The sequence below is a fragment of the Nycticebus coucang genome, chromosome 5, assembly GCF_027406575.1.
Source record: "Nycticebus coucang isolate mNycCou1 chromosome 5, mNycCou1.pri, whole genome shotgun sequence".
NCBI classification, from domain to species: Eukaryota; Metazoa; Chordata; class Mammalia; order Primates; family Lorisidae; genus Nycticebus; species Nycticebus coucang.
In genome coordinates, this window is record NC_069784.1 from 46,927,370 (window position 1) to 46,940,108 (window position 12,739).

Sequence of the window (12,739 nt, forward strand, 5' to 3'; positions counted from 1 at the left end):
AGGTTGGACGTGATAAATATGAGCCCGCAGCAGTTTCAGAACAGGGTGACAAAAAGGGCAAAAAGGCCAAGAAAGACAGGGACATGGATGAACTGAAGAAAGAAGTGACTATGGTAAGTCCCAGGGAGAAGGTTGCATCTGTCATCCTGCTTAAAAATGGCATCGTCCATCTTTGCGTGGACGCCACTACGACCCCACTGTAGTATATCCTTGTCAGAGAATTGCTTTATTTTAAAAGAGAAAGTAGTTGTACAGATCTTGCCTATTTCTTTTTAGAAAATGTAGAGCATTGGAAAAGTTTTTCAGTCACTCTGGCATCGCCAGAGGTCCACAGAATGAACTGCAGTTGACATCATGGGTCTTTGCTTTTCTCTGGATTGTGGTGAATATTGGGAACTTCCAACCTCTCTAGGCTGTGGAGGCTTCCACAGACTTACCCTCTCTAGAATCTGCCTGGTTATCGGAGAAGGCAAACGGGGCTTTGTTGGCTTTCTCTGAAAGGGATGTGGCCGGCAGGCACGGGCCACCGTTACTTAATAGCTGCGTGGTGGCCAAGCCATTGCTTTTCAGTAGGGAAAAGGATACCCACTTCGGCACTTCTGAAGAAAAACTCATTTTTTGAGCTTAATGACAGTAATGAGTAATATGGATGTTTTTTAGCCTTTTTTATGCTGCATTGTTTAACTTTTCTTTGTTTCTGTTTTCCTACAGGATGACCATAAACTTAGCCTTGATGAACTTCATCGTAAATATGGAACAGACTTGAGCCGTGTATGTTCTGAATGGAAACTTGTAGAGAGTCCTAGTTTTCCCTAATAATCCCCCATGTCACAGGTCTAACTTGGGGGGCTCTATGAGGAGGATGACAGCTGCCATCTACCTGTCTTGTTTTGTGACATGCACAGAGCTTGGGCATTTATACATGTATGCTACCATTTTATTTTCCCAGAAGCTTTTTGAGAGTTAGGCGTTATTGTCCCCGAGGGTGGAAACCGCGTGTGAGCACTAGGACGTGGGAATGGGCTCCAAAGCCATGCGTATTCTCTGACCTTTTGATTAGAAGTTTTCCCTTTATTTTGCTACTGTTGTTAAATTGAATTGAATATCGAATTGAAAAGCTAGTTGATAACTGTTCCGCAATTCAAATTTTTGCACTTTCCCACCTAATCCAAGGCAGTATGTTTTGCTTATTTGAAACTCAATTTTGTACAAAATTCAGAGAAGCCTTTCCATAAGATGTGTATCCTTGGTATCTAGAGAATTTTGGTATTAAATTTCTAGGAGTATAGCATTTGTTATTTCTAGATAGTCGCCAAAAAGTCTAGGCGATGACTTGAATGGTAAGCTAGTACGTAGCGTTGTTTCAGTAAGGCCTCAAGAGGCATGGGTACCTTCAGCTCCAGGAGGGGCCTTGCCTGCTCTGAACGGCGTGCTGGCACGGAGAGCACATCACGTGAATTTTGTTAACTTTTTACAGAGTCTTAGGGTATGTGCTCTCTGTGTCCTAAGTCCATAACATCAATGCCATGGGTGTATATCTCCTTACTTGTAAAATGATGTTGGTAATACCCAGAAAGGATTGTCTTAAGAATTAGACAAGTTTCTTAAAATGCTGAATTCAGGCTCGGCACCCGTAGCTCAGTGAGTAGGGTGCCAGCCACATATATATACCAAGGCTGGCGTGTTCAAGCCCGACGCAGGCCTGCGAAACAACAATGACAACTACAACCAAAAATAGCCAGGTGTTATGGCGGGTGCCTATAGTCCCAGCTACTTGGGAGGCTGAGGTAAGAGAATTGTTTAAGCCCAAGAGTTTGAGGTTGTTGTAAGCTGTGATGCCACGGCACTTTACCCAGGGCGACAGTTTGCGACTCTGTCTCCAAAAAAAAAAAAAAAAAAATGATGAATTCAGTGCCTGGCATGTAGATCAAGCTCAAATGATTGTAACATGATCACAAAATACATATAAATAGACACTTCAGGTAAAAATGTGTTTTAGAGCTAATTTTTTTTTTGACCTGGTGTTTTCAAATACAAAAGTAATCATGTTTTTCCCTCTTAATGAGAGCCATGTATCTAATTGTTTTTCTGCCAGTCAATCTTGGTTTTAAGGCCCATCAGGAAATAGCAGGTCTTCACTACAGAGCACTTGTTCAGTGAATAATTCTCACCTGACAGTTTTATTGGGAGTTAGCTAAAAAAAGTGTATATATGAGCCCTTCAGGCCAGACAGGTATTTTTAGTTGCCATCCAAAGAATAAAGTTTTATACTTTTATACTTGGCTGCTAACCCAGTAAGAGGTTTGATTACTACAGAAATGTTTTTATCTTTTTGTGTTTGTAGAGGGTTTTTTTTTTTTGTCTCCCCTGACATAATCCATATACAGAAAACTCAAAGCTCTTAATTTGCAAAACTGAATTGATTCATTAAAATAGGCATCTTTTTGGTAAAAAGGCGATTTGGCATGAATCCCTTTATTTAAAAGAAGAACTTAGAAGAAACCAGGCTGGATTCAAATGTGTCTACAGATCGATTTTTTTTTTTTTTTTTTTTTTTTGAGATAGTGCCATCACAATGCCTGGCTGATTTTTCTATTTTTAGGTGAGACAGGGTCTCACTCTTGCTCAGGTTGGTCTCAAATTCCTCAGCTCAAACAATCCACCCTCCTCTGCTTCCCAGAGGGCTAGGATTACAGGCGTGAGCATCACACCCAGCCCATAGATCAATTTAAAGAGTTTAAATCGGGGTGTTATAGGATCCTCAGGGAATGGAACATGGTGTTTGCCTGGACTGTGTGGCATCCTCAGCATTACGCATGGAGGGATTTGCCAGGTTTTCCCTTGGTGGAAAATTTGTAAGTGCTGGTGCAGTTTATCTCATTTATACCCCTCTGCTTCTCAGGGCTTGACATCTGCTCGAGCAGCCGAAATCCTGGCCCGAGATGGTCCTAACGCACTCACACCCCCTCCCACTACTCCTGAATGGATCAAATTCTGTCGGCAGCTGTTTGGGGGTTTCTCAATGTTACTGTGGATTGGAGCGATTCTTTGTTTCTTGGCTTACAGCATCCAAGCTGCCACGGAAGAGGAACCTCAAAATGATAACGTGAGTTCTGTATAGTTGCGCGGTGGATTTGTAGGTACATATGAGTACCAGTTTGGTCTCTGGCTCTTGCTTATTTTTAACTACCACTGGTTATGTGATGGTTTTAAACACTGAGAAATAGTGTCCACAGCTGCCGCCTTCAAGACCCATCTATTCTTCCGTCCTCATTCAGGGCTCTCTCTCTCATCTCCCACTCAGGACGCTCTTATAAGCTGGAAGTCCCCCTGGGTGTGCCGCTGTGAACATGCAGCTCTGTGCGAGCCCTGCCCAGGTCCAGCTGCCACTCCCTAGGCAGAGCCCTTCTTTTAATCTTGGCATGTCACACCTGTCCAGAAATCTTTGGTAGCTGTTCTCCACATGTCACAAGTGGTTTGGGGGATATCTCTCTTTTGAGAAGAATTGGTTCAGTTAGAACACTTCCAAAAGTCTGTCAAATTAGTCTTCAGGTATCTGTGTGACTGGCACCATGTCCAGCCCTCCTGTATGTGGTCCCTAGAAAGGTAAGAATGAAGACATGAGCTCTGTGTTTTTGAAGCCTTGGTCTTTCCATTAAAAGCCTTTTTATGCAGCGAGAAGCCAAACTAAATGTTCCAATTCTCAGTGAGAGCAGTTCAGCCCTAACCTGTCCGTTCCTTTCCAGCTGTACCTTGGAGTGGTGCTGTCAGCGGTTGTCATCATAACTGGCTGCTTCTCCTACTACCAAGAAGCTAAAAGTTCAAAGATCATGGAATCCTTCAAAAACATGGTCCCTCAGGTACCCGGTGCTTTGTCCTTCCCCAGTGGTGGGTGGCTTAGCCCCAAGAATGTGAATGGTTATGAAAGGCTTTTCCAGTATCAAGTGGCTCCAGTAGAGAGATAGCTGTCTTTCCCCCTTACCCAGAACCAGACCCCCTTTCCTTCTATCTCAGGAAGTGATAGCTGCCTTCTAAACAACCCTTCACCCAGCACGCTGTCTAAAAGCTGTTACCTTTCAGGTAACTGACAAGCAGGCTATGTAACTTGTATAAGTTTGAAAAGGTGAATAATACCTTTGTTATGGATTCAGATACATACTTAGGATTTTTGTGGATTGTTGTTTTGGATACTACTCTCTCCTTGTCGGTGTCCGTTTTGATCTGACTTAATGGTGTAACTGTTCTTTCCTTCTAAAGCAAGCCCTTGTGATCCGAAATGGTGAGAAAATGAGCATAAATGCGGAGGATGTCGTGGTCGGGGATCTGGTGGAAGTGAAAGGAGGGGACCGAATCCCTGCTGACCTCAGAATCATATCTGCGAACGGCTGCAAGGTACCTCTCAGACGGGCTTCTGAGAGCTGGCCCTGCTATTTGGGTAGATAAGGGGGACAGCACCGACTAGGTGATGAGGCTGGGGTTCCCCTGACGCTGCTTGTTTTTCTCACTTTCAGGTGGATAACTCTTCACTCACTGGTGAATCGGAACCCCAGACAAGGTCTCCAGATTTCACAAACGAGAACCCTCTGGAGACAAGGAACATCGCCTTCTTTTCCACCAACTGTGTTGAGGGTAGATCATTTTAATGCACTAGTATGCCCGGCATGGTATTTATCTTGGGCATTAACAAAAATCTAACCAGAGGCCTGTTTCTCCATTCTGTCGACTCCATTCTGACCACTTGCATCAAGGAGAGAGCAAAGGCACGCAGGTTGCTGGCAGGAAAGCCAGGAGGCCCTGCGGCTGCGTCTCCCCTTCCTCCAGCCCCAGCGTGCTGCTTCTGGTTTCACTGCTAATCCAGCACGGATGTTGAACTGCTGTCCTCTTAATGGATTAGAAATCCCTTTGCCCAAGTGTCTGTGGTTTAATACCAAATGTATATACGGCCAAGGAGCTGGCCCTCAAAAACAAGTGTTTGTCCTTTTTTTAACCATACTATGTAATTGTGCGAAGTCTGTGGCTTCTTTCCAGTTAGATGCAGTTTGGTACAATCTCCCGTGCTCTTTCTTAAGGCACTGCGCGTGGCATTGTCGTGTACACTGGGGATCGCACTGTCATGGGAAGAATCGCCACACTGGCTTCTGGGCTGGAAGGCGGCCAGACCCCCATTGCTGCAGAAATTGAGCATTTTATCCACCTCATCACGGGTGTGGCTGTGTTCCTGGGTGTGTCTTTCTTCATCCTCTCCCTGATCCTTGAGTACACCTGGCTCGAAGCTGTCATCTTCCTCATCGGTATCATTGTAGCCAACGTACCAGAGGGCCTGCTGGCCACTGTCACGGTAAGAGGCTCGGGAAGAGTGGTCGCTCTGGTCACCTTGTGTGTGAGATGCATCCCTCTTCTAAGGGGAGGCGTTTGGGTATCGTTTCTCTCAGAGCCATGCCACTTGTTGAGCTTTGACAGTGAGAAAAACCTCAGCATGTGTTTATATAGGAGGTGGCCACAAAGCACACATTTTGTCCTTAAATTCCGTGATCCAGAGTTGTGTGATGGGGAAAGGAGAAGAACTGCGAGTTAGGTGAGGGGAACAGAATGTAGTAGACTATTTTTCTTAATGTAATGCTTTTTGGAGGGGAGGGAGAAGCCCCATATACATGTTAACATTATTTCTTCAGGCTTCAACAGAAGGTTGGAGAGATTTGATTTCAGACACATTTCTTTCCTATTAGGGTATAGAAGGAATCTGTAGAATTCCAGCCTGATTGAGGGAAGGAATCTAATTCTGAATATTTTTTAGGTGTGTCTGACACTCACTGCCAAGCGCATGGCAAGGAAAAACTGCTTAGTGAAAAACTTAGAAGCTGTGGAGACCCTGGGATCCACATCCACCATCTGCTCAGATAAGACTGGAACTCTGACTCAGAACCGGATGACAGTGGCCCACATGTGGTTTGACAATCAAATCCATGAAGCTGATACGACCGAGAACCAGAGTGGTAAGAGCGCGACAGCTTCACACTTTAGCCACCTCTTCACTTTGCTTGTTTTTTCTTTTTTTAATAAGAAATTGCATGTTTTTTTTTTTTTTTGAAGCTCATGGCAGTTTCTTATCTGTTTACATTTTGGTAACCTTTATCATTTAGTAAAGAATCAAGGATACAGGGTTTTGGGACGGTGCCTGTAGCTCAAGCGGCTAAGGCGCCAGCCACATACACAGGAGCTGGTAGGTTCAAATCCAACCCGGGCCTGCCAAACAATAATAACAGCTACAACCCAAAAATGGCCAGGTGTTGTGTCTGGTGCCTGTAGTTTCAGCTACTTGGGAGGGTGAGGCAAAAGAATCACTTGAGCCCAGGAGTTTGGTTGCTGTGAGCTGTGATGCCACGGTACTCTACCCAGGGTGACAGCTTGAGGCTCTGTTTCAAAAAAAGGGATACAGGGTTCAGATGGTTTTTTTTCTGCATGTTAGTAGAAAAGTTAATTTGCCCTACATGTGTGATTGAAAACTATCTAAAACCTGATTAGTTTCATTAATTGAGAAATGGGATGAAACCTACCAGATTTTTATGGGCCTTCAATAGGAGAACTGAGAATGTGGTGTTGGAAGTTAATGTACGTTCTTTCCTGTTTTCTCACTCCATCAGGTGTCTCCTTTGACAAGACTTCAGCCACCTGGCTTGCTCTCTCCAGAATTGCTGGTCTTTGTAACAGGGCAGTGTTTCAGGCTAACCAGGAGAACCTACCTATTCTTAAGGTACACTCAGGAGTTGCTGTTAACCATTCGTTTACCTTTTGCCGGGGGTAGATACTGCACAAGAATTGCCACTGAGTATTCTTGTTAAATAGCTCGTCACCTCGGGGTCTGTACTTAACCATTCATGGTAGAACACTTGGGACAGTCCGCGTGGTGATTTGTGATGTGTAGCCGTATGGTAAGCCCTGCATGCACATAGGTTGGAGAAAAGGAAAGATACAGTAGAGATCTGACCGGGGAGAAAGGAGAAGAGCCCACTTTGACTACTCTGAGTTTATCTATCTCCTAACCTAGTGGACAGTGAGGGCTGCTCCAGTGACTCCATAATCGTATTTGCATATTAGGATACAGTAGATTCCAGTAAATCCTTTAAGCCATTTATTTTCTTAAAATAGCTCAGCTTATCTTATTTGTTCTTAGCTTATTTACTAATGATGCGAAAATAAGCTCAAGGCAAAAATAAGCTCAGCCTCATGGAATTCTCATGTAGTTGGAAATGACCAAGGGTTTTCTGTGTTGCCCCAGTGAGGATGAAGTCTCAGAAAGGTCATAAGCTCCGCAAAGTCCTTCAGGAGGAGAAGCGGCCATCTGAGGCTTTCTAGACTCCGGTCTCTTCTGTGAAGCTACCAGTGGTAGTTCTGGGTGCAAACTGAGTTGCTAGAGAGAATATAGCTTAAATGTTGTAACTGAAATGGTCTCTGTTGTGAAGATAGGGTTTGTTTATTCTGTAAAGGGGACTTCTTGGCATTGCCTTGATGTTGATTGGAGGATAATGTTGCTCTCTTGGGGATAAAATTTGACATGTCTGCTTCACGTTTTTCTTTCTCAAAGTGGAGATTTTCTAGGCTTTGAGCATTGGGACTCACACATATCAAATCTTTTCTGATGTAAAATCCCCAGAAAGGTAGCAGGAAATGTATTATCAGTATTTCAGGAGTTGGGTGGCATTGGTGGCATTATTGCCCATGAAAGGGAGCAAAAATGATCTCCACTTTGTGTTTCATACCAAACCTGTATGCCTTTCTTACTACACAGGGTTAGTGTACTTGTGAGCATTAATTTGCTCATCTGCTTAGGCAGCCTGGTATGTCAAAGCTCTAAAATTTATAAATATATAAATGTTGTTCACAACTTGAAATGTTTTTACTGTGTTAAAAATATAAGTGAGTCACCATAAAAGTCTATCACAGGAAATACAAGTGTGTTACCTGGCATGTGCTTTCGAAGTAAAATGCCTGCTGATTAGATTATATTGCGGTCAGAACTGGTGCTCGCGTGTGCTCTGCGGCCTCCAGGGCCAGATAATTTTGCACATTATGTTTAGAATGTAAAGTGCTCCACTTTGCCCTTGGAGCAGTTTGCGCCCCCCTTCCCCACCCCCCCTTTCCTGAAACCCTAAGCCATTTTCTTTTAAATTCTAGGGCAATGAAGGGTGCTGTAAATATTTATAAATATTTACCCTCTCAGCCTGGTATTTTCACTCCTAACCAGAAATACATAGCTGGGAATAGCGTTGGCTTTGAGATGCTTCACCAGGCCAGGGGAAGATAAAAATAGGCTGAAGTAGATTGGAAGGGTGTGTTCTTCTCTTGGGTCAGGTGAGGCCTTCACATACCGTTTTCTTACTGGCATCTGATAATGGGTAGGGGAGCAGGTTGGAGTTGGGCTCTGAAGCGCAGTGCACAGCCATCAGTCACTCTCCACATGGCTGCTTCCACCCCTCCTATCCTTCCCACGTCTGACAAGGTTGGAGTATGGTCCAGGTTATTTTTCCTGTAATTAGCAGAGGATGTCTCTGTTCACAGCGGGCTGTTGCAGGAGATGCCTCTGAGTCAGCACTCCTAAAATGCATTGAGGTGTGCTGTGGTTCTGTGAAGGAGATGAGAGAAAGATACGCCAAAATCGTGGAGATACCCTTCAACTCCACCAACAAGTACCAGGTCTGACGGCCAGTTGTGTGGTTGGGTGAGGGCAGGCTGGGACCAAGGCAGGAGGAATGTAAACTCAAAGAAGAAATACTCTCCTTTTGGAGTTTTATAAGCTTTAACTTTTATCCTGACTACATATAGAAAATCCTAATTTAGTTGAGTATCAGTTCATAAATGAAACCGCTTCCAAAATAATAACGTGATACCTTTGGAAATAATGTATTTCCAGTTTGGGGGGGTGGCGTGCGGAGGGGGATGGGGTATATGCACAAATGTGTGCCTTTGTTCTGGAATGTTCTTCAGGAACATTTTGTATTCGAACACGTGGCAGGAATTTACAAATACACCATCATAATGTTCTTTTGTTTCTGTGGTGTTCAAAGTAGATCACAAGGTCTGAGATATTCCAAAGTCCCAAAAGAAGAGGTCTTGGTGGGGTGGAGGGTTTTTGGGTTGGAGGGGGGGCTGTTATTTTTTTTGTTAAATAGTAAGTGAAGCTTTATTTTCCTCCAAGGACTGCCATACCCCCTAACCCATGTTCACATCTGAATAATTCTTCACAGTTGTCCATTCATAAGAACCCCAACACGTCTGAGCCCCGACACCTGTTGGTGATGAAGGGTGCCCCAGAAAGAATCCTGGACCGTTGCAGCTCGATCCTGATCCACGGCAAGGAGCAGCCCCTGGACGAGGAGCTGAAGGATGCCTTTCAGAATGCCTACCTGGAGCTGGGCGGCCTCGGAGAGCGGGTGCTAGGTGCGTGAGGAGTCTGGCTGTGAGCGCCCGTGGGGCTCCGTCAGGCTGTCTAGGCTGGTGGACAGTTACAGGTGATCCCGTTAACCTCCATGTCTCTCTGACCTTTCTCTAAGTCTGGGTGATCTCTACCCGTTTATATTTGCCCCCTGTTATTTTGAGAACACTAAGTGCTTTAGAAATGTTAAGTGTTCGGGGCTGTGGGAAACCAGATCCTGATGGTTTGTTTCTGACTTGTACTTAGACCTTTGGTCTCGTGCTGGTCAGTTCTGTTTGTTTGAAAAGAAACGGGGGAAGGGAATCTTACTGACCTACCTTTGTTGCTATGACCACAATCAATAAGCTTAACTAAATTAAAATTAATTCTTAGTGCATCCAGAGTATGGCCATTTCCTGACTGCCTTAGAATGGTGGTGAACTTCTATGGGAACCTCGCTCATAGACTAGACTAACAACAGTAAACTTTCAGTCTCAGATGGTATTTGTCTTTTCCTCCCTCAGCCATGGAGGTTTAGAAGTTCATTCCTAACCATTGTTGGACATGTTTGGGAAACTAGCATTTATAATATTTGTAGACAGACAAATATAAATTTATTATTCATGTAATTCTTTCTATTCTCTTTAACTTGAATAATTTAGAACTGGTTACCTGGTCCCACACCCGGGCCCTTAGCCTGTTCCTTGCGTGTGATTCACGGTGTCTTTCATACATGTCTGTCCAAATGAAAGGTCACTGTCTTCTCTTAGTGATTTTTGCCTCCCCACCTCCACTAAGAAGTCTCTTTTCTTTGAGTCCACATGGCACCTTTTGCTACTTCAAAGATCATTTCAGCCTTCATACAAAATTGAAGGGGGTATTGAATGTCTTGATTCGTGCATTGACTGTAATACCAGATGATGAACCTCTTGGGCAGAATGTGCCTCATCTGTGTTATTCTTTATCTATTTATTTATTTTTATTTATTTTTTTTTTTTTGGCCGGGGCTGGGTTTGAACCTGCCACCTCCGGCATATGGGACCGGCGCCCTACTCCTTGAGCCACAGGCGCTGCCCCATCTGTGTTATTCTTTCAAGTGCTAGCGTGATGCCCGGTGTTGGTGCTCGGTAATATATTTTGGTTAAATGAACAAGCGAGCAGACGTGTGACCTCATTTTTTTCCAGAGAGGGTAACCGAGACATATAATTACATGATTTGCCAGATCCTGATAACTTCCTGTCAGTGGGCAGGTCTGGAGCCCTAACATCTCAGGGCTCAGAACCACGGCTGTCAATTCAGTCTTCTCACAGCAAACAGTTCCTGTGTCTTTGTGGCTAAGGGTGATGGATTCTGTCTTAGGAGTTGGTTTTTTCTTTCAGTGACTCTTTACCATTCATAAATGTTAAACAAAACCATCAGGCTTTTGTGAAGCTGTTTTAAAAATATTCCAGACCACACATCCGGCTGAAGGTAGATGTGGTGGGCAGGCTGCTGCCATCCTCCTGGCTGCAGTGAGAATCCTGAAAGGCTCCCTGCCCCCTCGTGCAGGTTTCTGCCACCTCCTTCTGCCAGATGAGCAGTTTCCTGAAGGGTTCCAGTTTGACACCGATGATGTGAATTTCCCTGTGGATAACCTCTGCTTTGTTGGGCTCATCTCCATGATCGACCCTCCAAGGGCGGCTGTTCCTGATGCCGTGGGCAAATGCCGGAGTGCTGGAATTAAGGTAGTGCCCAGATGCTGCCTGCGCTGGCTGTCAGGGCATGCTGCCCTCGAGGTCCAGGTGGCTGGCTGTTTTGTCACCTGGAGCATTGGTTTCTCATCTCCAAAGCTTTACTTGCAAGCAGAAAAGATCAAATAGTATTACAATGTTGGTGCAAACAGCAGGTGACAGATTAAAGAGGGGAACACTTCTTTATCAAAGAAATGTAAGCAAAATAAAAAGACTTGAAGTTTTAAATACTGAAATACTTTTATTATTCTAAATTAACATCAGTGAATGGCATGTCTGTTTCCAGTGGACTTTTTCAGTGAGTGTGTCTTTGAATTTATCTTAAGTACCTGAACATTATTATTCAGATATACTAATACCCTGTTGCTGGGTATTTGATTTGGTTTTGTTTTTCCCTGAAAATCTCATGAGTAATATTGCCCTGAAAAGCTTTAGAGAATATATTCCTCTACCACTTTGACTATTTGTAGCCAAATATACTAAAAAGTATAGTCTTCTGAGATAATCATTAGATCAAAAAGAATAGAACCCCAAATTGGGCCAGTTTGAGAATGCTAATCAGCAATAATCTGAGGTACCTCTACAATCTCACCAGCACCGGATTTTTATATTTTGCTGTTTTCAGTAAATAATGTATTTTTATGCAACAATGTAAAAAAGAAAAAACGAGGTATTGCATATGCTAGTGACCATGTGCCAAGGTAAGGTGGTATTATTGGCTTTGTGTTTTCTTTCTGCGAACATGTTTATATGATGTGTTTTTTATTTTATAAAAGATATAATATAAAACTTAAGTCTTTTTTATTTTGTTTACATTTCTTTGATAAAGAAGTGTTTTCCTCTTTAATCTCTCACCTGCTGTTTACACCAACATCGTAATACTATTTGATTTTTTCTGCTTGCAAATATTCTATTTTTGGTTCATGGATGTTTATTAGTTTTATATTTGCATTCTTTTCCTTTTGATGTTCTCAGCTGAGTCCTCCTTGATATTTTCTTTCTGATGTACAGGCTTTTTAGGTCATTTGCTTGGTAGTTGTGTTCAGCACATTGTCCTGATTCTTATTACAGGTCATCATGGTCACGGGAGATCATCCAATCACAGCCAAAGCCATTGCCAAAGGTGTGGGCATCATCTCAGAAGGCAATGAGACCGTGGAAGACATCGCTGCCCGGCTCAACATCCCAGTCAGCCAGGTGAACCCCAGGTAAGGCTGGAAGCTCACATCAGTCTGCCGTGAATAAGCAAATAGTGGTGGTCGGAAACCTTTAGCTTCTGTAATGGTTCTCTGCTGGGCTTGCTCTGAGGAGGGCATGACCTTGCACTACCAGAAAGCAGTTTTGTCATCCCCAGGGAGGTCATGGACACCAGCATCTAGGTGGTGCGTTGTTCCCGCTTTGCTCACAGGGTCTGGGGTTCACGGTGCCTCACACAGGTGAACTTGTGCAGTCAGTTCAGCAGTCTGGCTTCTGACTTCACAGTGTTAACCACTGAGTTGTACCGCTTAGCACCTGGATAATTTCCAGGCCCACACTAACAAAATAAAACAAGTGACAATCACTTAGGTAGTTCAGGCCAAGAAAAGAAAAAAATTGGTA

At 43.8% G+C, this 12,739-nt stretch overlaps 1 protein-coding gene across 1 annotated transcript in view; it reads left to right on the top strand.

Moving 5' to 3' along the window:
- Positions 1-12,739, top strand: part of ATP1A1 (ATPase Na+/K+ transporting subunit alpha 1) — a 30,731-nt gene that overhangs the window by 11,043 nt on the left and 6,949 nt on the right. Inside the window, exons 2-14 of the mRNA XM_053591330.1 lie at positions 3-113; positions 712-771; positions 2,903-3,106; positions 3,747-3,860; positions 4,258-4,392; positions 4,512-4,629; positions 5,070-5,338; positions 5,795-5,993; positions 6,642-6,751; positions 8,557-8,691; positions 9,243-9,435; positions 10,959-11,134; positions 12,212-12,348. Coding sequence (XP_053447305.1) covers positions 3-113; positions 712-771; positions 2,903-3,106; positions 3,747-3,860; positions 4,258-4,392; positions 4,512-4,629; positions 5,070-5,338; positions 5,795-5,993; positions 6,642-6,751; positions 8,557-8,691; positions 9,243-9,435; positions 10,959-11,134; positions 12,212-12,348 — 1,961 coding nt within the window. The remainder of the gene's footprint in view (positions 1-2; positions 114-711; positions 772-2,902; positions 3,107-3,746; positions 3,861-4,257; positions 4,393-4,511; positions 4,630-5,069; positions 5,339-5,794; positions 5,994-6,641; positions 6,752-8,556; positions 8,692-9,242; positions 9,436-10,958; positions 11,135-12,211; positions 12,349-12,739) is intronic.